Source organism: Cherax quadricarinatus, chromosome 51, assembly GCF_038502225.1.
Source record: "Cherax quadricarinatus isolate ZL_2023a chromosome 51, ASM3850222v1, whole genome shotgun sequence".
Classification (NCBI taxonomy): Eukaryota; Metazoa; Arthropoda; class Malacostraca; order Decapoda; family Parastacidae; genus Cherax; species Cherax quadricarinatus.
Window position 1 is genome coordinate 7489746 of NC_091342.1, and position 25514 is coordinate 7515259.

General features: G+C 39.2%; 1 protein-coding gene across 2 annotated transcripts in view; it reads right to left on the reverse strand.

The window, feature by feature from the left end:
* Nucleotides 1–677: 677 nt before the first annotated feature.
* LOC128694698 (uncharacterized) overlaps nt 678–25514 on the reverse strand; it is a 65483-nt gene continuing 40646 nt past the window's right edge. For both annotated transcript variants that reach the window (XM_070095758.1, XM_070095757.1), the window contains 2 exons: nt 10458–10698; nt 678–3478 (listed from right to left, as the gene is read on the reverse strand). In XM_070095758.1, coding sequence (XP_069951859.1) covers nt 2814–3478; nt 10458–10698 — 906 coding nt within the window. In that variant the 3' untranslated portion in view covers nt 678–2813. The remainder of the gene's footprint in view (nt 3479–10457; nt 10699–25514) is intronic.

Here is a 25514-nt window from a genome sequence, read left to right on the forward strand (position 1 = left end):
ATTAAAAAGACCAATTATTTTATTATTTTTTTTTTATTATCACACTGGCCGATTCCCACCAAGGCAGGGTGGCCCGAAAAAGAAAAGCTTTCACCATCATTCACTCCATCACTGTCTTGCCAGAAGGGTGCTTTACACTACAGTTTTTAAACTGCAACATTAACACCCCTCCTTCAGAGTGCAGGCACTGTACTTCCCATCTCCAGGACTCAAGTCCGGCCTGCCGGTTTCCCTGAACCCTTTCATAAATGTTGGGGTTCAGGGAAACTGGCAGGCTGGACTTGAGTCCTGGAGATGGGAAGTACAGTGCCTGCACTCTGAAGGAGGGGTGTTAATGTTGCAGTTTAAAAACTGTAGTGTAAAGCACCCTTCTGGCAAGACAGTGATGGAGTGAATGATGGTTTAAGTTTTTCTTTTTCGGGCCACCCTGCCTTGGTGGGAATCGGCCAGTGTGATAATAAAAAAAATAATAATAAAATAATTGGTCTTTTTAATTTGTTTACCTTTAAATTAATTATTACAGAAAATATTGGTCTTTTTATTTTGTACCTTAAGATTGTATTCATTAAGCCATTATAAAATAAAGGAATTTTATTAAACTTGATAATTAAATGAAGGAATGTCTAACAATAGAAAGTTATCAATTTTACTATAACACTTTGTGTATATCTACTAGTAACACTATGGAAAGCAGGAAAGAAAGGCTTTTTTTATTTATTTATTGGCAAACAATTTTGATATAGAACAAGTTAAATTTGAGAGTAGCTGTCTTATATGGTTAAAGGCTTACAATTTCATTCACAAAAATCCTCCACCAGTGCTGAACAAACTAAGGTGGCCTTCTCAGTGGAAATCGGCAATGAAAGAAAGCCCAGGGAAATAAAAAAAAAAAAAAAAAAAAAAAGTACCTTAGTAGGTACTGGACCATTCACACAACAGAGGAAGTGAGAAGAAAAAAAAGAGGGGTGGGGGGGGGGGGGAATGAGGGAGATGCATAAATCAAAGGCAGTGGGATCTCACAGGGTATCACCATGGATTCTGCAAGAGGAAGCAGAAGCATTGTCCAAACCGCTAACTATGATCCACAACAAATCAATGAACACAGGACAGTTTGCGAGAGATCTAGAAGACAGCAAATGTAGTACATATACTATTTAGGAAAGGACATAAGCATGAAGCATTGAACCACTGGCCAGTTTCACTAACATTTATACCATCTACCTGGAGGTTTTTCTGGGGGTCAATGTTCCAGCAGCCCAGTCCGTGATCAGGCCTTGCAAGGTAATAGAAAATGATATAATCAAGTGCTAAATCCAAATGGAGAAGACAGTCAGGAGAGTGGTAATTATTATAATCAAAAAGAAGTGCTAAACCACAAGGGCTAGGAGAGTGGTAGAGCACTTGGAGAGAAGTGGTTACATAAAAAAAACAACTAATATGGGCTCAGAGAGGAAAAGTTTTGTCTTGCCAACCTTTTGCAATTGTATGACGAAGTAACAAGTGAGATAGGAAAGGCTGGGTGGACTGCATTTTGTTAGACTGCAAGATGGCATTTAACACTGTACCCTATGAAACTAGGAAGAGAACTTGAGAAACAGGCAGGAATAATGGAATGTATTCTGGTGGATCACGTACTACCTTAGGGAAAGGATGATTATCAAAGATGTCAGAATGGGGATGAATAAGCAGTGTGCCATAAGGATCAGTGCTGTTTCTGGTTTATGAGTGACATACCTCATTCAAAAGGACCTGGGAATATGCAGTGCTATCACATCACTAGAGGCTCACATTAACTAAATGACTTCTGCAGCCAATACTTGCCTAGCAAATTTGAGTGGCCTTTGGGAATCTCTGTAGTTATTTCAGGCATTTTACATAATATATGTCAGGCCTATCTTAAGATGCAGTATCAGTAAGGAACCCATACCTAAGGAAGCATGTTAAGAAACTGGTGAAAGTGTAGAATTATGCAATGAGACTAGTTCCCGAGATAGGGGTTATGAACTACAAGAGGGGCTTAAGGAATTGAATCTAATGACCCTGGAGGACAAGACCAGAGCTTACATGATCATATACAGAATACTACTCAAGAGGAATTGATAGGATGGACAGGAACAGGCCGTTTGAGAGGGAAACAGGTACAACTGGAAGTTAAAAGACCCAGATGAGTTGCAGGGATGTCAGAAAGTATTTCACCATTCACATGGTGCTCAGGCAGTGGAAATAATATCGACATAGAGGTGATGGAGACAGACTGTCACAGTCCTTAAAATAGGTTCAACAGGTCTCACAAGGCTCTGAGACAGTGAATCTGGCAAGTGACCAGAAGCTGATACTTAACCCCTGAGTACTAAGGTAAAAAAGTCTTAAAACAAAATTCTTCCATTGTAAGGGGAAACTGTCTGGAAATCACTTTGAAAGTAATCCTGATGAAAATAATATCCTACTGCTTTTGAAGCTAAACAAAATATTAAGATCTACCTTTATTTTTTTTTTTAATATGTTGGCTCTCCTTCAACATCTGTATTCCAAAATCAATTTTTCATTCTAATACTCCAATACAACTTTAACAAAATAACTTGACATTTAATATAATCCTTACTCTGCAATCATTGAAGAGGCCATTTTTTCATTGAGTCATGCATTTTTTTGAATGATCCTGATTATTATCCTCTAACACAACCTGTGAGAGAGATTCCACTGGATTCTTGATATTCTCCACATGTGGAGCTATATGTTCAAGGAAATGTATTTTGTTATTCTCTCTCTCATCATATGCTTCTATATATTGATCATGAAATTCTATTAATTTTTTATTTTCCATTCTGTCTTGCACTTTTCATGTTAATACCTTCTAGTGATGGACAATTTGGTACAGTAGAAACCAGATCTTTATAATCTACATTCTCTGTTTGTGACAAAATGTTTTCATCAAATTTAGCTAGTTCTGGCTTCAAGGCAACACAACTTTTAGAATCTGTACATTCCATATTACTTTCCTCGATTACCATATGTGTAACTGCCTCACTTTTAACATCAAGTTCATTCTCATTAATCATTGTCAAGACTCCCTCTGGACATAAAGCAAGTTGCTGATTAGTATGCAAGGCCTCAGGTAAGAGCCATTGTTGCAGGAGGAGTTCTTGCATTGTGGGTCGCTCACTAGGTTCTTCAGCAATAAGATGTTTAATAGATGGAATGCTGTTGATTGCAGCTTTCTTAGCAGCTTCTAAATTACCCACACCAAGGCAAGATAACCATAAAATCATAATTCCAAGGCTGTACACATCATCAGCAAAAGTGTCAATGGCCTCTTTCTGACCAGGTGACTGTGGACACTTGAAAGACCAACTTTCTTTAAGTGAACTTTCTACAATCTTTTCTTGAGAACATAATTTGGCTACACCATCAACCAAGAGAATGTTTTCTGGATGGAGATGTTTATATGCTTTACCTTTCTGATGAAAGCAAACTAAATCTGAAAAAAAAAAAAAAAATCTTAAAATTGTAGACTAAAATTATAATTAAAAATAGAGTGGTACCTCGAGTTTCGGCCATAATTCGTTCCAGAAGGCTGTTCGAGTGCCGTTACTGAACGAATTTGTTCCCATAAGGAATAATGTAAATTAGATTAGTCCATTTCAGACCCCCAAAAACACACTTACATAACTGTTTGAGTTGGGAGCTGTTCGAAACTTGAGGTACCACTGTATAACAATGCAGTGCATGTCAACATCTTTCAGCAATTAAGTCAGATAATTAAGAAAAAATGCCAAAAGGTAAAAATAATGTATTATTACATTTACTAAATGAGTCCCAACTCCTACTTTAGAATGCATTAAGTCTGATTAAAAATAGAGAGAGGAAATTAATTAGATTTCTGTCATTTTGATGTTAATATCTTCTTCAGAACTGGTTAGTTTTTGAAGAGAACTTTAACCTACAAGATAACTGAGCACTCTTAGCAACAAAAGGCTAGGTTGAACTATTACGGCAATACTAACAAGGTGTGGAATAACACACTTATGCATACATTAGGACTATTAACAAGAAAACTCTATGCCATGAGTGACTTCTTCAGTCCATGACTCAACCCACTGCATGAGGCAGTAGGTAGAATGAAGGGAGGGGGAAGGGATGCTAAATAGCTAGGATAGATTAGATTAAGGTGTTAAAAGCATATCATGATATAGTTTTGGAGTGGTTGTTCTATTTGTTTAATATTGTATATGTATGGAAGATGGTAAGGTACCTAAGAAATAGCAGAGAGCATGTATAGTTCCTTTCCAGAGGGAAAATGGGAAACAAGAATGTTAAGAATTACATAGGGATAAGCCTGTTGAATCCTAGGTAGTAGGTTGGTAAACAGCAACCGCCCAGGGAGGTACTACCGTCCTGCCAAGTGAGTGTAAAACGAAAGCCTGTAATTGTTTTACACGATGGTAGGATTGCTGGTGTCTTTTGACTGTCTCATAAACATGCAAGATTTCAGGTACGTCTTGCTACTTCTACTTACACTTAGGTCACACTACACATACATGTACAAGCATATATATATACACCCCTCTGGGTTTTCTTCTATTTTCTTTCTAGTTCTTGTTCTTGTTTATTTCCTCTTCATCTCCATGGGGAATTGGAACAGAATTCTTTCTCCATAAGCCATGCGTGTTATAAGAGGCGACTAAAATGCTGGGAACAAGGGGCTAGTAACCCCTTCTCCTGTATAAATTACTAAATTTAAAAAGAGAAACTTTCGTTTTTCTTTTTGGGCCACCTGCCTTGGTGGGATACAGCCGGTTTGTTGAAAGAAGAAGAAAGAAGCCTGTTGATTATGCCAGGTAGTGTATGGTAGACTTCTTATTGAAGAGTTAGGGGTAAACGCCCCTCAAGGATTGGGGTGCTTTGATTCCAGTGAAGGGCTCTTGATCCAAGGAACTGAGACTTTTCTGTTCTCATCCTTGGATTGAACCTGAATGCCTCCCATTCCCCAAGTACTATCTGACCCCTAAGGCTTTAGCACTTCCCAATTATCTAAAAAATAAAGGGGTAAGACAGTAGGACTGCAGAGGAGCAAGGATTCAGGAAGGTTAGAGGATGTGTAGACCACGTATTTACATTAAAACTTATAGCGAATACTACTTAGATAAAGGCAAGGTTCTATTTGTTGTATATATGGATTTAGGAAAGGCACACAAGGAAGAAAGGGAAGTAATATGGCAGATGTTGCTAACTGATGCACATACAAATGGTATATTAGAGCAGTAAAGAGCTTTTTGTGGACAGTGAAGTTTAGTCTATGTCCCTCCTACATATCCTAACCTATCTCCCTGTGCAAGTAGGACTTAGATAGAAATGCATGATGGACACCATGTTTAACAAACAGAAAAGAGCATGATGATGAGTGTAACAAAGATCTAGACAATTCATATTCATACAGTTTATTTGGACATGATACATAGTTGTACAAGGAATTCCAGTAGTTGGGGGAAATATAGTCATCCTTTTCAGAAATTGTAGCGTTATTTTAGTCCAAACATTGGTTCGCAAATGGTCGGTTGACTCACTAATCGTTGTTCGTCCTGGACATGTACTCACGGCTCTGAGCCACTTCGGCCTCCCTTCCCAGCCAGTGTGCCATTGCTTACCAGTGAGCGACAGTCCCCTCACGTGTTCATACGAAATATTTCATAATACAGTGGACCCCCGGATAACGATCAGCTCCCAACTCGACCAATTATGTAAGTTTATTTTTGTAAGTGCTTTTGTAGGTGTATTTTTAGGGGTCTGAAATGGACTTATCTAATTCACAATATTTCTTATGGGAACAAATTCGGTCTATAATGGCACCTAAACAGACTTCTGGATTAAAATAATATCGTTATGCGGGGATCCACTGTACACCTACCATCCGACTTACGACCTGCTCGACATATGACCATTCAACTTATGTTTTCTATGCCAAATTTCTGGGAAAAAAACAACTGTTTGTGTTGTACACAGTGTTTAACCTAAACCTTACAGTATAAAGTACAGTACTAACAGCATAAAAAGTAAAAGTAAAAAATGAAATACCAAAATAAAACAAAAAAAAAAGTCATTACAAAAACGTGATGTTGATATTCAGTAATAAGGTTCGACTTATGTCCATTTCGACTTACGACCGGTTTGTCGGAACCGAACTCGGTCGTAAATCGGATGGTACCTGTATTCCATTCATTTTAGTGCTTGCAAATGCTAAATAAGCTACCATGGCTCCAAAGAAAGCTCCTAGTGCCAAGCCTTTGGTAAGGAAGGTGAGAAATACGATTGAATTCAAGAAAAACATCATTGAACAATATGAAAATGGCATACGTGTGGCTGAACTGGCTAGGATGTATAACAAATCCCGTACAACCATATCTTCCATCGTGGGCAAGAAAAAGGAAATCAAGGAAGCTGTTGTCGCAAAGGGGGTAAATATGCTGACAAAAATGAGATCACCAGTACTCAAAGAGGTTGAGAAGTTATTATTGGTGTGGATAAAAGAGAAACAATTAGCAGAAATTGCCTGCAACGAGTACTGATATTTGTGAATTTAAGGCCAGCAAAGGTTGGTTTGAGATTTAAGAACCCAAGTGGCATACACAGTGTGATAAGGCATGGTGAGGCTGCCAGTTCGGACAAAATTGCAGCTACAAAATTCGTAAGTGAATTCAAGGAGTACATAGAGGTTGAAGGACTGAAACCTGAACAAGTTCTCAATTGTGACGAAACAGGCCTCTTCTGAAAGAAAATGCCAAAGAGGACCTACATTACTCAAGAGGAAAAGGGACTGCCAGGACACAAGCCTATGAAAGACAGGCTGACACTTATGCTGTGTGCTAATGCTAGTGGGGATTTCAAAGTGAAGCCATTACTAGTGTACCATTCTGAAAATCCCAGAGTGTTCAAAAAAAAAAAAAAAAAAAAAAAAAAACAATGTTATGAAGAGTAAATTGTGTGTGTTTTGGAGATCTAATAATAAGGCATGGGTCACGAGGAAAATTTTTGTCGAGTGGTTCAATGAAGTGTTTGGCCCTAGTGTGAAGAATTACCTCTTGAAAAAGAAATTGGATCTCAAGTGCCTCCTAGTAATGGACAATGCACCTGCTCATCCTCCAAACTTGGATGACCTAATTCTGCAGGAGTTTGGGTTCATCACAGTAAAGTTCTTGCCCCCGAATACCACTCCTCTCCTTCAGCCCATGGACCAGCAGGTCATTTCAAACTTTAAAAAACTCTACACCAAAGCAATGTTTCAAAGGTGCTTTAATGTGACATCACACACTCACTTGACCCTAAGAGAGTTTTGGAAAGAACACTTCAGTATCCTCCATTGCATAAGCCTTATAGGTAAGGCTTGGGAGGGCATGACTACCAGGACTTTGAACTCTGCTTGGAGAAAACTGTGGCCAGATTGTGTCCACAAGAGGGATTTTGAAGGGTATGTGGCTGACCCTGATGAGCCTATGTCAGTTGTGAACTCGATTGTGGCATTGGGGAGTTCCATGGGGTTGGATGTGAGTTTGGAGGATGTGGAAGAGTTGGTGGAGGACCACAACGAAGAGCTACCCACTGAGGAGCTGCAAGAGCTTCAGCAGGAACAGCAATAGAATGCAGCTCAGAATCTTGCTGCAGAGGAGGAGGAAGAGAGATGGAAGGTGCCTTCTTCAGAAATTAAGGAGATTTTTGAAATGTGGGGTAGGATGAAAAGATTTATGGAGAAACATCACCCCGAGAAGGATGTTGCAAGCCATATCAGCAACTTGTACAGTGACAGAGTCTTGGCCCATTTTAGGGAAGTTTTAAAGAGACGCCAGAAACAGAGCTCTCTGGATACTTTTTTTGCGAGACAGGACTCCAGTGACTCTCAAGCTAGCCCTAGTGGCATTAAGAAACAGAGAAGAGAAGTAACCCCAGAAAAGGACTTGGTACCTAAGGTGTTGATGGAAGGGGATTCCCCTTCCAAACAGTAACTAATCCAATCTCTCTCCTCCTCCAGTCTTCCATACACTAAGAAGAATCACCAATAAAGGTAAGTGTTATGCTGTTAATGTTTCATTCATCATGTCCCATTGTACTGTTTATGTACTACATCTATATTTCATGTAAAAAAATTTTTTGTTTTAATACTTCTGGGTGTCAGGAATGGATTAATTGTATTTACATTATTTCTTATGGGGAAAATTGATTCGAAAATCGTCTTTTTCGATAATCGTCGCACCTCCAGGAACGGATTAACGACGATAAACGAGGGACCACTGTATTTGGGAGATGACATGTCAGCAGAAGTCTATGCAAGATGAGATGAACCACAGAATAGATGAGAAAAATGGTAAGTGTATTCACCTACAGGTGGTTGCAGGGGTCGAGTCCTAGCTCTTGGCCCTGCCCACCAACTTGCTTCTATTAAAATGGTATAAAATACCGACAGGTTGTTAGGTAAGACACATATGCAACAGTTAGGTATCTTTATTTCGAAACGTTTCGCCTACACAGTAGGCTTCTTCAGTCGAGTACAGAAAAGTTGATAGAAGCAGAAGAGACTTGAAGACGATGTAATCAGTCCATCACCCTTAAAGTTTTGAGGTGGTCAGTCCCTCAGTCTGGAGAAGAGCATTGTCCCATAGTATGAAACAATATGGAGATGAAGTGACAGGATGGAGCCTTATATAGCGCCAGGAGGTGAGACGCAGGTCACTAGAAGAGGTAAGAACACAGATGTTGGGAGGTCAGGTCCCTCTCAAATCCAGCCGCTCCCACCAGTAGAGATTGTCGAAGTTGATTGCAGGTCTGTACCAAGATACCCTTGTTTTGCAGTGCCTGACAGATTGAACATTAAAATACTATGGGACAATGCTCTTCTCCAGACTGAGGGACTGACCACCTCAAAACTTTAAGGGTGATGGACTGATTACATCGTCTTCAAGTCTCTTCTGCTTCTTTCAACTTTTCTGTACTCGACTGAAGAAGCCTACTGTGTAGGCGAAACGTTTCGAAATAAAGATACCTAACTGTTGCATATGTGTCTTACCTAACAACTTGCTGCTAGCCTGAATCACTCCCTCCTAGCTTCATGGGCCTTAACTGCTCATAAAACTATACATGAAACCTGTCCCCACCCCTTCAAAGTGACCTGTGAGACTGAAGAAATACTTCCTGATACCCACAGTTCATCTATAACATTCAGCTGTGTCCCCAAGTACAGGTGCACCTCACTTTATAGTGTTTTGCTAATGCAGCAGTTTTCAATTATACCTATTCTTCCTTTATTCAGACTTCCTACAATAAATATATTCACCATTCACACAGGCAGACAGATAAACAGACAGACATGTTCATGTGTAACAGTGAAAACAAATAAAGCCAGGGTTTCCTGCAGCAGTGCACAATCAAGAAGTGTAACAACTCCACTGCTTACCCTGTCAGCAGTTTAATAACACTTGTCTTAACACTATGCTTCAAGCAGTTTAATATATACTCCAGCATGTCTAAAACAATGCTGGAACCTATAAATACTTTGTATATATTCCTAGACAATAGTAAATGACTAAGGCAGGTGTAAATGTTCACCTGTCAGTGTGTTTGTGACAATTTGAGTACAATTTCAGTACCTAATATTAGTGTCACAACAAAGATTGGCTATGAAATCACAAGAACTACTATAAATTGTAATTATCAGAACATAAAAATTATATAAGATATAAAAACGAGAAAAAAAAGGGTATATTGGCAACACTTCTGCAAGCGGCAGGACTCAATGTTGTTGTCAGGTGAGTATCCAGTGCCAACTTTGCTGTCTTGTATCTCAGTAAGTACTGGTCCTAGAAGAATTTTTTTTTTCTTGGTCTTATTACACACAGAAAATTACCCTCTTTAATTAAAAAAAAAAAAAATTGGAGCACTGGGCAAGTGAATGTAGATCTATGTTTGGACAGTTAATGGGTTAACGGAAGAGGTAAAGAAGCAACCAGCAGACTTGTGTGAGCATGTTGGATAGGAGGGAATGGAGAAGAGATGTGCTAGAGTGCAAGCAAGGTAACATTTATGAAGAGATCCAAGGAAATTGCTTAGCCAGACTTAAGTTCTGGAGGTGGGAAGGGCAGTGCCTGCACTCGGAAGAAGGAAATGTTGCAGTTGAGTGTAATCTGAATTGTATGTCTGCCCATTTCTTGAAAGACAGCAACTGAATGAATGACTGTGAATATATTTTCTTTTTCAAGTCATCCTGCCTTAGCCCCCCTCCCCACACACAATTTCTTTTACATCAATGGTGATCTTCCACAAATGCAGGGTGAATCCCCCCCTAGTGACAAACACCAATAGTGAACAAGACAATAAGTTGCAGTGAGCATGCAAAGGCTGGAAGGTTATACAAAATACAATGAGAAATAGGCCAAAATTTAAGAAAAAGAAAAATATTAAAAAATAATGCTTACCTTGGACAATATCATTAATTATAGCTGCAAATGTTTGCTGAGGGATTTCCTTTTTGAAGCCCTTGACAAACTTGAAGAGAGAGACATCTTGTACACTTCTCTCTTCCATTGAATTAGAGCTTCTCACACTGCATTTTGCACTTACATTTTCCATTAGCAGAAAGATGTACTTCAGTTCACTGATGCGCCCTCTTATTTTGGCATCTACTGCTGCTGCCATGCATTTTGTAAAATCTCGACCCTGTTTTAAGATATGAAATGTACTACCATAACTTAATGTTTTAACAATACTGTTTTATATTACTTTAATTATCTATTTGTATCTAAACAACCCATCTTATATTCTACACCAAATTTAGGAAATGAAACAATGCTCATCAATATTACTATATTTTGAGAAATTAAATTGCACTTGATATAATCAACCATTCAGGGATTACCACCTATCAACATTATCCTATACAACCAGTTTTAGACCTCCCTACAGCTTTCCATTCAGTCTGGCCTCCTTCCATTCCATATTTCCCAAAGGTCTGTATCCTATTCACAACACAAGCCTTGGGAAAGGTGGCAGTCTTTATGGTTTCCTGACCCAAGTGGCAAAAAATTTCTTTAAAATGTAGTGCGTGTGTTCTGCACAGTGTTCCTGATGAATCACTTGGAAATCCTACTAACAGAGGAGGCATCTATAATTTAAAGTCAGCATTTTATATGGTACTAAAGCAGGGAAACCCTATATGGTTTAGAGATTTTTGTAGAACAGCTGAGAAGTCTCAGCAGTATGGGTGCAATCATAGGATTTACCATTTAAAGCACTAAGCAAAACCTTCCTTCCTGAGGTTAGGGCATGGTTGTATCAACCTTCTTGTTAAGCAGAAAAGTCCTGGTCACTGCATGTATGCCTAATCGTATCAATAATCACCTTTGACATAGGCAACATTACAATACAGCCTCTCCTCACTTAGCGATGTACTTGTTTACCAATGCCTTGGACTAACGAAGGGCTCTCTGACCAGTATGCATACCTATATAATATATAAGGCTCTCTGACCAGTATGCATAATAATATAATATATAAGGCTCTCTGACGAGTATGCATACCTATATAATATATATTAGGGGTGATTTCCTATATTCTTTTTATTACAATATACAGTACACTACTGTATAAACATTTAAAAATATATCAGAAATGTTATAAATGGTGAAACGGTGACATTAAAACAATACCAAAGATGGTTGACACAAACTCCCTACCATTATAGTATGCTCCTCACTTAGCGATGAATTTGTTTACCGATGTGGTCTTAGGAACGGTACTCCATCATTAAGTGAGAAGAGTCTGTAATCGAACAAGTATTTATTTATCATTGTTGCTAAAACCAATACTAGAACTACAGGGAACCATTTATCCCAGATTGAAGGTGGCACTGTCCTGTCATTTTGGTGCGATACTCAGTTTTGTTTATACTGTTACAGCGTACAGTGTAGATGGCGCTGGAGAGGCACCTAAAGTCAGTACCTGATCAGCCAGGCTGTGGTTTGTACATTAGCCTGCATGCGACCAGCAGTAACAGCCTGGTTGATCAGACCCTGATCCACCAGCAGGCTCGGTAACAGACCTGGCTGCCAGGGCATTGATCCCGAAACCCTCTAGGTATGTATACTCCAGATATTACACCACGATTAACCCTTTCAGGGTCCGTGCCGTAGATCTACGGCTTTACGTTCAGGGTCCAAACCGTAGATCTACGCCATGAGCTCAGCTCACTCTGATAAGCTGTGAATGGTAAATTTGGGCCTAGATATGAGAGAAAACATCTATGTGGTATGTGTGCACCACATAAAACAAATCCTGCAGCACACAGTGTATGAGAGAAAAAACTGAGACCGTAATTTTCAATTAACCCTTTGACTGTTTCCGACGTATAAATACGTCTTACGAGCCAATGTTTCTGACGTATTTATACGCATAAATTCTAGCAGCTTCAAATCAAGCAGGAGAAAGCTGGTAGGCCCACATGTGAGAGAATGGGTCTCCATGGTCAGTGTGCACCATATAAAAAAAATCGGGGAGCCAGTGGTGCATTGTGGGAATGCCATTTCAGTTGTCCTTTTTCAGCATGTCTAGCGGTAAGAAATATGTGATTCCCCAGCAAATCTGGGACTCTTCTCTTCCCAAGTGATGCTCTAACACAGATGGAAGTGTCAGTGAAGATCAATTTCATGATTTGGAGGAGTTTGAGACCAAAAGCAATGGAGGAGGAGGAGGGGAGGAAGAGGAGGAGGAGGAGGAGGAGGGAAGGAAGAGGAGGAGGAGGAGGAGGAGGAGGAGGAGGAGGAGGAGGAGGAGGAGGAGAAGAAGAGGAGGAGGAGGAGGAGGAGGAAGAAGAAGATGTAATAATATTGTTCCCTTGAAGCAAGAAAAAAAAAAGTCCACCCCATGACAGTGACAAGATAAGGGGAGATAACATCTGATAAGAGCTGACTTTGATGAGCGTAAAGGAGGGTAATATTACATGACCATCGCCCTCCCTTTGTTTTTGCTGGTACACAAACATTTCTGTCTGTCTATTTGTCTGTCTGTCAAGCTCCCTGTCTGTCCATCTAGCTCTCTGTCTCAGAGAGAGCCACAAGACTGTGTCATCACGTTTACTCACATCTTCAAGCAGAGTATAGCACTTTGTCTGGATTTCTTGGGTTATCCTAGGTAATTTACACTATGTATACTTGTATTTATGTGTACCTGTGAGACAGAGATAGGCAGACAGATAGAAAGAGAGACAGATTGAAAGATATAGAATGAGGGAGAAAGATAATTAGATAGAATGGAGGAGGGGAAGCAGCATCCGACCCCATTGTTTTGACAGGCGGTAGGGGGAGTGACTAATGAGACAATATGTCACTTTGACAGCTGCCGACTTCTGACTCAAAACAATTATAAGCCACACACTCCCATACAAGACAAGGAGGAGGAGAAGGAGGAGGAGGAGAAGGAGGAGGAGGAGAAGGAGGAGGAGAAGGAGAAGGAGAAGGAGAAGGAGAAGGAGGAGGAGGAGGAGGAGGAGAAGGAGGAGAAGGAGGAGGAGAAGGAGGAGGAGAAGGAGGAGGAGGAGGAGGAGGAGGAGAAGGAGGAGGAGGAGGAGGAGGATGATTGTTTGTTTGTTTTTGTAAACAAGTTTTGTAAACAATATATTGATAATTGTTTGTGTGCTTATTGTGTTGTATACGAGTGTATATATATACATTGCACCTTACTTTGGTCTCATAGGCCACATAAGTTATGTGAAAAAATAAAATAGTGAAAAAAACAAAAAACCTTCAATTACAAGTAAACTAAAGTTTACCGGGTGAGCGGCAGTCCCCGCTGTTGCCATACGCGGCTCATTTTCTGCAAACTTCATGGCTCTATATCTCGGTAAGTACCGATGGCAAAAATTTTTTTTTGGACTAAAACACTCAGAAAAATAATCTTAACATTTTCATAAGAAAAAATAATTTTTTTTTTTTTGAATATTTGGCGACATAGAATGACAGTTTCAGAGAGGGGCCTGAAACAGTCAAAGGGTTAAAACAGCGACTTTGCAGTGTTTTTTCGTATGTTTTTTTATAGTTGTATTTGCGATTTCTTGGTCTCATTTGATAGAATGGAAGACATGTTACAGAAATAGAGATGATTTTGATTGGTTTTAGCACTGGAAATGGCTTGAAACTGAGCTCAAAGTAGCGGAAATGTTAAATTTTTGCAGTTGTTCAAGAGTAAACAAACGACCTCACACGTCTAATACACGCCAGCTGGTGGGTCTAATATACATTCACAAATGTGGTGATGATATTTATACAATTATTACAATACTGCTTTACAGTAAATCTTCTATTTTTTGGTTTGAATAAAAATTCATCATGTGAATAAAAAATCAAAATGGAATTAATTTGTAAAGCCTCAAAACATAACTAATGAACAGAGGAAATGTTAGTTTAGTGCCAGGAATACCTACATTGTTTATTCTGGACCCTATTTTGAAATTGGAATATTTTGAACTTTGTGTTAAATTGGCCAAATTACCAATTTCCGATCACTTTATTTTGTAGTTGAAACAGTTGACTTGGCGATTTCTTGTGCTCAATCGATAGAAAAGAAGTAATACAGTGGACCCCCGCATAACGATGGCATCACATAGCGATTTTTCCGCATACCGATTACTTTTATCGCAAAATTTTTGCCGCGCATACCGATTAAAAACCCGCTTACCGATTTTCGTCCGAGACGCGTCCAATGTGCCCTCAGCCAGCCTCACATGTGCCGGCCGTCCCATTGTTTACCAGCCAGCCTCCGCGGTAACATCCAAGCATACACTCGGAATATTTTGTATTATTACAGTGTTTTCGGTGCTGTTTCTGGAAAATAAGTGACCATGGGCCCCAAGAAAGCTTCTAGTGCCAACCCTGTGGTAAAAAGGGTGAGAATTAGTATGGAAATTAAGAAAGATTTTGAAGGGTTTGGGGCTAACCCTGAGAAGCCTATGCCAGTTGTGGAATCCATTGTGCCTACTTCAAAGATTAAGGAAATGTGTGCACAGTGGGTTGAACTGCAAACCTTTATAGATGAAAATCACCCTGACACAGCTGTTGCAAGCCGTGCTGGTGACTATTTCAATGACAATGTTGTGGCCCATTTTAGACAAATCGTAAAGGAACGGGAGGTACAGAGCTCTATGGACAGATTTGTTGTGCGACAGAGGTCCAGTGACTCTCAAGCTGGTCCTAGTGGCATTAAAAGAAGAAGGGAAGTAACCCCGGAAAAGGACTTGCTACCTCAAGTCGTAATGGAAGGGGATTCCCCTTCTAAACAGTAAGAAGATAATGCTCTCCCCTCCTCCCATCCCATCAATCATCACCAGATCTTCAATAAAAGTAAGTGTCATGTAATTGTGCATGCCTTTTTCAGTTTGTGTGTATTAAAATTAACATTTCATGTGGTAAAAAAAAAATTTTTTCATACTTTTGGGCGTCTTGCACGGATTAATTTTATTTCCATTATTTCTTATGGGGAAAATTCATTCGCATAACGATTATTTCGCATAACGATGAGCCCTCTTGCACGGATTAAAATCGTTAACCGGGGGTCCACTGTACTAGTGAAATAGCAAAGAATTTGGTCGATTGGAGTAATGTAATTGGCCTAAAATGGGAGTCAAAGTCAGCAAAATCGCCGAGCATAATTTCGTCAATTTTCCATCGAATTTCGTACTTTTTGTTTTATTTCCTTCAGAAAAATATTCTCTTAACATTTCATAAGGAAAAATAATTTTTTTTTTTTTAAATTCTTGGACCCTGGTGCACACTTTGAAATTTGGCCTCTGGACCCTGAAAGAGTTAAAACCAAAGTATGGCACAAAATTCCACTTCTCCCTATTTTATCCCCTTCAGGGTCCAAGGCCCAAATCTGAAGTGGTGCCCCAGTGTCCAAGAATTTAAAAAAAAAAAAAAATTGTTATTTTTTCTTATGAAATGGTAGAGAATCTTTTTGTGAAGGTAATAAAACAAAAAGTACGAAATTTGATGGAAAATTCACGAAATTATGCTCTCGCGAATTTTGATGTGTCAGCGATATTTACGAATCGGCGATTTTGCCGACTTTGACTCCCATTTTAGGCCAATTACATTATTCCAGTCAACCAAATTCTTAGCTATTTCACTAGTATTACTTCTATTCTATAGATTGAGCACAAGAAATCGCCAAGTCAACTGTTTCAACTACAAATTAAAGTGATCGGAAATTGTTAATTTGGCCAATTTAACACAAAGTTCAAAATATCCCAATTTCAAAATAGGGTCCAGAATAAACAATGTAGGTATTCCTGGAACTAAACTAACATTTCCTCTGTTCATTAGTTACGTTTTGAGGCTTTACAAATGAATTCCATTTTGATTTTTTATTCACATAATGAATTTTTATTCACACCAAAAAATAGAAGATTTACTGTTATGCAATATTGTAATAATTGTATAAATATCACCATATTTGAGAATGCATATTAGACCCACCAGCTGGTGTGTAGTAGACGTGTGAGGTCGTTTGTTTACTCTTGAATATCGGCAAAAATTTAACATTTCTGCTACTTTGAGCTCAGTTTCAAGCCATTTCCAGTGCTAAAACCAATCAAAATCATCTCTCTTTCTGTAATATGTCTTCCATTCTATCAAATGAGACCAAGAAATCGCAAATACAACTATAAAAAACATACAAAAAAACACTGCAGTTGCTGTTTTAATCGAAAAATCATGATTTCAGTTTTTTTTCTCTCATTATACACAACGTGCTGCAGGATCTGTTTTATGTGGTGCACACATACCACATAGATGTATGTATTCCCTCATATCTAGGCCCAAATGTACCACTCACAGTATCAGAGTGAGCTGAGCTCATGACATAGATCTACGGTTTGGACCCTGAACATAAAGCCGTAGATCTACGGGACGGACCCTCAAAGGGTTAATTGGCAAAACTGTGCTGGGTTAACTGCCCATAGGATTAGTGAGATATTTTCAGTGGACTGACTGACAACTAATTGATTCTTAGCCACATGGGAGACAGAGCTCAAGTCATTCTAATTTCCTTATAATAGACAAGGATATAACACTCCTCCAATCTCTCCATTTATCTCAAAGCCCATTAACCCTTTCAGGGTCGGTGTCGTACTAGTACGGCTTGCACGCCAGGGTTGGTGCTGAACTAGTACGCGTAAATTTTAGCGTCTTCAAATCTAGCGAGAGAAAGCTGGTAGGCCTACATATGAAACAATGGGTCTTTGTGGTCAGTGTGCACAGTATAAAAAAAAATCCTGCAGCAAACAGTGCAAAAAAACTCCAACCATGTTTTTGGTTTAAAAAAGCAAATTTGCAGTGTATTTTCGTATGGTATTTATGGTTGTATTCTCACTTTCCTGGTCTCATTTTATAGAATGGAAGACATATTACAGAAATTGAGATGATTTTGATTGGTTTCACAATGAAAAATACCTTGAAATTGAGCTCAAAGTAGCAGATATGTTTGATTTTTGCCAACATTCAAAAGTAAACAAATCATGCCACGAGTCCAATACACGTCAACTGAAGAGTCTAATATTCTTTCACAAGTACGATGATAATATTTATACCATTTCTACACTAATGCAGTAGTCTACATAACAGTAAATCTTCTATTTTTTGTAAGAATAAAAATTCAAAGTGGAAAGCAAAAGAAATGTAAGAGGGGCCTGAGGATGTGACTAATGAAATGTCTGTCTGGTTTACTCTGGACCCTATTTAGAAATTGGCATCTCTTGAAATTTGTGTGAAATTGGTGAAATTGCCAACTTCTGACCAGTTTATTGGACAGTTGAAATCGGTAAATGAGTGGTTTCTTGTACTCATTCGATAGAACAAATGGAGTTCTAGTGAAATAGTTATGATTTCTGTCGACTGGTACATTGGAATTGGCCGAAAATAGGGATCAAAGTGGGCGAAATTGCCGATGCGTAAACATCATCGAGACTGCTAACTTCGCGAGAGCATAATTCCGTAAGTTTTCAATCAAATTTCATACTTTTGGTGTCATTATGATCAGGAAAAGATTCTCTATCATTTCATATTTTTTTTTTTTTTTTTTTTTGAAAAATTTTTGACCCTGAGAACAAGTTTAGGAGAGGGTCTCTCGACCCTGAAAGGGTTAAGGAAAATCACAACATGGGATCTACATATACAAACTGCTCCAAGATAACAGAGGTACTGTATACCTGGAGAGGGTTTTGGGGGTCAACGCCCCTGCAGCCCAGTCTGTGACCAGGCCTCATGGTGAATCGGGGCCTGATCAGCCAGGGTGCTGATGTTGGCCACACACAACCCGGCGTACGAACCATAGTGTGGCTGGTCAGGTACTGACTTCAGGTGCCTGTTCAGTGCCTTCTTGAAGACAGCCAGGGGTCTATTGGTAATCCCTCTTATGTATGCTGGAAGACAGTTGAACAGTCTTGGGCCCCTGATACTTAATGTCTTGTCTCTTAGTGTTATAGTGGCACCCCTGCTTTTCATTGTGGGGATGTTGCATCGTCTGTCGAGTCTTTTGCTTTCGTGGGGGGTGATTTTTGTGTGCAAGTTTGGTACTAATCCCTCTAAGATTTTCCAAATGTGTATATTCATGTATTTCTCCCGCCTGCATTCTAGGGAGTACAGATTGAGGAACTTCAAGCGTTCTCAGTAATTTGGTGTTTTATCGTAGTTGTGTGCCATGAAGGTTCTCTGTACATTTTCTAGGTCAGCAAATTCACCTGCCCTGAAAGGTGCTGTTAGTGTGCAGCAATATTCCAGCCTAGATAGAATAAGTGACCTGAAGAGTATCATGGGCTTGGCTGTGTGGCCCGGTGGCCTGGTGGCTAAAGCTCCCGCTTCACACACAGAGGGCCCGGGTTCGATTCCCGGCGAGTGGAAACATTACGACACGTTTCCTTACACCTGTTGTCCTGTTCACCTAGCAGCAAATAGGTACCTGGGTGTTAGTCGACTGGTGTGGGTCGCATCCTGGGGGACAAGATTAAGGACCCCAATGGAAATAAGTTAGACAGTCCTCGATGACACACTGACTTTCTTGGGTTATCCTGGGTGGCTAACCCTCCGGGGTTAAAAATCCGAACGAAGTCTTATCTTATCCCTAGTTTTGAAGGTTCTCATTATCCATCCTATCATTTTTGTAGCAGATGAGATTGATACACTGTTATGATCTTTGAAGGCGAGATCCTCTGACATGATAGCTCCCAGGTCTTTTACATTATTTTTTTGCTCTATTGTGTGGTTGAATTTGTTATATAATCCGACATAGTTTTAATTTCCTCATGTTTACCATATTGGAGTAATTGAAATTTCTCATCATTGAACTTCATATCGTTTTTCTGCAGCCCATTTAAAGATATGGTTGTCTGCCCGAGTCTTGCGGTGTCTTCAATGGAGGACACTGTCATGCAAATTCGGGTGTCATCTACAAAGGAAGACATGGTGCTGTGGCTTACATCCCTCTATATGTCAGATATGAGGATGAGGAACAGGATGGGAGCGAGTACTGTGCCTTGTGGAACAGAACTTTTCACCGTAGCTGCCTCAGACTATACTCCGTTTACTACTACTCTTTGTGTTCTATTTGTTAGGAAATTATGGATCCATCTACCAACTTTTCCTGTTATTCCTTTATCACACATTTTGTGCAGTATTAACCCTTTGAGGGTCGACAGGCCCTCTCCGAAACTCGTTCTCAGGGTTGGCCAAATTTAAAAAAAAAAAAAAATTATTTTCTCTTATGAAAAGATAGAGAATCTTTTCCCGATCATAAAGACACCAAAAGTGTGAAATTTGATAGAAAACTTACGGAATTATGCTCTCGCAAAGTTAGCGGTCTCGGCGATGTTTACGCATCGGCGATTTTGCCCACTTTGAGCCCCATTTTTGGCCAATTTCGCTGTACTAGTCGACAAAAAACATGAATATTTCGCTAGAACTCCATTTTTTCTATCGAATGGGTGAAAAAACCACCCATTTATGAAATTCAACTATCCAGTACAGTGGTCAGAATTTAGCAATTTTGCCAATTTCACACAAATTTCAAAAGATGCCAATTTCCGAATAGGGTCCAGAATAAACAAGAAAGACATTCCTGGCACTAAAATGACATTTCCTCTAGTCATTAGTCACGTCTCAAGGCCCCTCTTATATTCTTTTGCTTTCCATTTTGAATTTTTATTCTCACAAAAAATATAAGATTTACTGTTATGCAGACTACTGCATTAGTGTAAAAAATGGTATAAATATTATTGGTGCACTTGTGAAAGAATATTAGACTCACCAGTTGACGTGTATTGCACGCTTGGCACGATTTGTTTACTTTTGAAGTTTGGTAAAAATCGAACATTTCTGCTACTTTGAGCTCAATTTCAAGGCACCTTTCATTGTAAAACCAGCCAAAATCATCTCAATTTCTGTAATATGTCTTCCATTCTATAAAATGAGACCAAGAAAACTAGAATACAACAATAAATACCATACGAAAATACACTGCAAAGTCGCTGATTTATTCCAAAAAAATGGTCAAAGTTTTTTTTTTCTCATTATGCACTGTGTGCTGCAGGATTTTTTTTAGACTGTGCACACTGACCACATAGACCCATTCTTTCATATGAAGGCCTACCAGCTTTCTCCCACTAGATTTGAGGCCGCTAGAATTTATGCGTACTAGTACGTCAAAAACCCCTACGCGTAAGACGTACTAGTACGACGAAAACCCTCAAAGGGTTAAACCATGGTCACACTTCTCAAAGGCTTTTGCAAAGTCTGTGTATACTACATCTGCATTTTGCTTGTCTTCTAGAGTATCCAGGCCAATGGTATTGATGACTGGACAGACATTTTTCTTAACAAATTACTTAGACTATACAACAAACATTGTCCTATAAAAACGAAACAGATCACAAACAAATGGCTTGGTTGCCCATGGCTAACCAGCACCATGCTGAAATCCATTGACAAGAAACACCAATATAAAAAGCAATACAGACAGGGCTTAATACACAAAGATATTCTTAAACACTATTCATCAGTTCTCACCAAAGTAATAAAGAAAGCCAAACAACTATACTACTCCAGTAGATTCACAGACACTAGAAAAGATATAAAAAAGACCTGGAAAACACACACTCAGATTCTAGGGACCCACAAACTGAAAAAAAACAAGAATATTGTCCTAACTAAACCTAATGAAACACCACTACATCCCACTGACACAACTAACAAGATAAACGACTTCTTCTCAACCATAGGATCTAATCTCGCCAATAAAATCCCACATACTAATGCCCATGCCGGGGACTACCTAGATGGGAATTTCCCAAATTCCTTCTATCTTGCACCAACTGAGCCCTCGGAAGTCACCGAGATTATAAAGTCACTTAAAAACAACTCAGGGAATCTGTCTAATGTCCCACCATTACTGTACAAGCGAGCGGCCCATATCCTTTCGCATGCTATTTCATTACTTTTTAACAAGTCACTAGAAACTAGCACCTTCCCGAAACAAGTCACTAGAAACTAGCACCTTCCCGAAACTACTCAAGATGGCAAGGGTTACACCAATACATAAAGGTGGTGACCCTACAGACTTAAACAACTATAGGCCAATATCAAACTTACCATTGCTATCCAAAATCTTCGAGAAACTCGTGCACAGGAGACTATATTCATTTATAACAGCACAAAACATATTCAACCCCTGCCAATTTGGATTTAGAAAAAATAAAAGCACTAATGATGCAATCATAAAAATGCTAGATCTGCTTTACACCGAATTGGAAAATAAGGAATATCCACTAGGAATTTTTATTGACCTAAGAAAAGCTTTTGACACAGTAGACCACGACATCCTACTCCACAAACTTGACCATTACGGTATAAGAGGCCATGCGCTTGCTTATTTCAAATCTTACCTTACTAATAGGTATCAGTATGTTACCATTAAAGACACAGCATCAACAATTCGGCCACTTGATACTGGAGTTCCGCAGGGAAGTGTCCTTGGTCCCCTGCTCTTCCTCATATACATCAATGATCTTCCAAACGTATCCCAACACCTGAAACCCATTCTCTTTGCTGACGACACGACTTATGTCATCTCTCACCCTAATCTTGCCACCCTCAACACCATTGTTAATGAGGAGCTGATCAAAATATCCACTTGGATGACAGCCAATAAACTTACGCTTAACACTGACAAAACCTACTATATTATGTTTGGTAGCAGAGCAGGAGATGCACAAATTAACATTAAGATCGACAACACTCTAATTACCAGACATAATGAGGGCAAATTCCTAGGCCTATACCTTGACAACAACCTGAATTTCAGCACCCATATCCAACACATAACCAAAAAAGTATCCAAAACAGTTGGGATCCTCTCCAAGATACGATACTACGTGCCGCAAAATGCCCTTCTCACACTATACCACTCACTTATTTATCCATACCTCACCTATGCTATTTGTGCTTGGGGATCAACTGCAGCAACACACCTAAAGCCAATAATAACCCAACAAAAAGCTGCAGTAAGAATAATCACTAAATCCCATCCCTGGCAACACACCCCCCCACTCTTCATAGATCTAAACTTACTCCCTGTTCAGTACATCCACACTTACTACTGTGCAATCTACATCTACAGGACCTTAAACTCCAATATCAACCTTGACCTAAAACGCTTTCTTGATAGTTGTGACAGAACCCACAGGCATAACACCAGACACAAACATCTCTACGACATTCCCCATTTCCGACTAAACCTTTACAAAAATTCAATGTATGTCCATGGCCCTAAAATCTGGAACACCCTACCTGAGAACTCTAGAACTGCAGACACATTCACCACCTTCAAAACTACCATTAGAAAACATCTTATCTCCCTGATAAACCCCATCAACTAACTACCCGAATACCACCTGGTGGTTCACACTTACACTCACTCACCCATTTGACCATAAACAGAAATATTAATCTCAATCTTAAAATAATGAATCCTATGATACTCCAATACTGAAACTATGTACTGTGCCAAAACAAAAGCATTCACATTGCTAAACTCACAAACTAGTATTTAGTCACTTAGCCATAATACCAACTTACCTCATAATCTGTAATATTTTAAAATAAAGAATTAAACTAAGTCTGCCCAAAATGCCTAGCCATGCTAGGTGTTCTAGTAGTACACTCTGTAATCATTATTTAACTACATGTAAACCACACAACAACCAAATTCTGTAAATTCAACATTGTAATCTTTATAGAGAATAAACTTTGAATTGAATTGTCATAGTGGTCCAGTAGTTGGGACAGACAGGAATGACCTGCTCTAAACCCATGTTGCCCTGAGTTGTGCAACTAATGGGTATCTAGATGGGTGATGATCTTGCTTCTAAGAACCCTTTCAAACATTTTCGTGATATGAGACGTTAGCGATAACGGTCTGTAGTTCTTTGCTATTGCTTTGCTGTCGCCTTTGTGGAGTGGGGCTGTCTGTTGTTTTTAGCAGCTGTAGGAGGACCAGTGTCCATGCTCCCTCTCCATAGGATGTTAACCGTTAACCCTTTCAGGGTCGACAGGCCCTGTCAGAGACTTGTTCTAAGGGTAGGCCAAATTTAAAAAAAAAAAAAAAAAAAAAAAAAATCTTATGAAAAAATAATTTTTTTCTAAACATTATAGGCTAAACAAAAAATTTTTACCATCAATACTTACCGAGATATGGAGGCATGAAGTTTACCAAAAATGAGCATCATGTGGTAACATCGCCGACTGCCATCACCCGGTATTCTTTTATTTAGTGTTTTATGAACTATTTTCTAATATTTTTTAATTTTTCTTTTTCCAAGTAACTTTTATGGCCTGTGAGACCAATATGATCAGTATTTTGTAAGTTATTTCTTTTTCAATACTACACAATAACGGCATAAACACTGTTGTCATTGTTTTGTTTACAGAAAATATTTACAAAAACAAACAATATGAAATGTTGTTTATTACTATTTTTCTATATTTTATATACACATATAGTCACAGGGAATGTTTCTAGAAGTTCTACAGCCTGTGGAAGTCTTTGAAACATGGTGTCATTCACAGTGGTGCTTTACACTCCTCACACATAAAACGAATGTCTGTGTTGTTGTGGGCGTTTTTTTTGTATGTGCACATACATAACACCTCTTCTGAGCCTTTTTCTTGAAAGCAGTAGCAGGCAGTTTTACCAGGAAGTGATCACCATGCTTCAAACGAGAAGGAAGTTGTAGAAAATTTGGTGGGCGGTTTATTGCAGGTGTTGTTCCTTGGTACTTGAATACTATGTGTCTGATGACAGACAAACAGAATTCGCCGTATGGCGGTTTGTTTGTGGTCCTCATCTTATACATATTAAAAGCATTCAGCATGGAAATGTCCAGATGGAAAAAGAGTTTTATGTACCACTTATAACTCTTGCGAACACAATCAGCAAACCCAATCTGCATGTCACATTTGATCACTGAATGCATATTGAGGGTGTAGTCCATCACAGCTGCAGGTTTTAGAATGGGTTCATTGCTTTCTCTATGCTGCCTGCCAGTGTCTGCCATTTCATTAGGGTGAACTGATGACAACAGTGTGACATCTCGTTTGTCATGACACCAAAATGCCATGATGTCATTGGCAGCAAAAGCCTGCACTTCACCTCTACGAGTGCCAGCGTCAAACCTGGGCATATGTTTCCAATTTGCACGCACTGTGCCACACACATCTGTCATGTTCACTTGCAAAAAATCACTGAGTGTGGGGCTTGTGTACCAGTTACTTGTATATAATATATGCCCCTTACCAAGGTATGGTTCTATCATTGTTCTAACCACATCACTAGAGATGCCCAATAACTTCCTGGTATTTTGCAATGTATAACTTCCAGTGTACACAATAATATCCAATACCAGACCACTGTAACAATCACAAAGCACAAACAACTTTATACCAAAGCATTTCCTCCTGCTTGGTATGTACTGCTTGAAAGAGTCTTCCTTTGAACAGAATCAAAGACTCATCAATTACAAGCTTCCTGAAGGGATAAAAATACATATTGAATTTCTCTTTCAGATAAACAAACACATGCCTAATCTTATATAACCTGTCGTTTCTGTCAGGCCTGGTTTTGTCTGAGAAGTGAAGCATACGTAACAGTAGCACAAATCGATTCATTGGCATTATATCACTGAAACCTGGGGCTGCAATCAGGCGGTCTGTTGACCAGTATGATTTCACACTGTGCTTATACACATGTGGCATAAGCATTATTGTGGCAAAGAAAAGATACATCTCAGCCACAGTTGTCTCCTTCCACTGTTGTAGACAGTGATTTTGGTGAAAGTACAGTGGACCCCCGCATAACGATCAGCTCCCAACTCGACCAATTATGTAAGTGTATTTTTGTAAGTGCTTTTGTAGGTGTATTTTTGGGGGTCTGAAACGGAC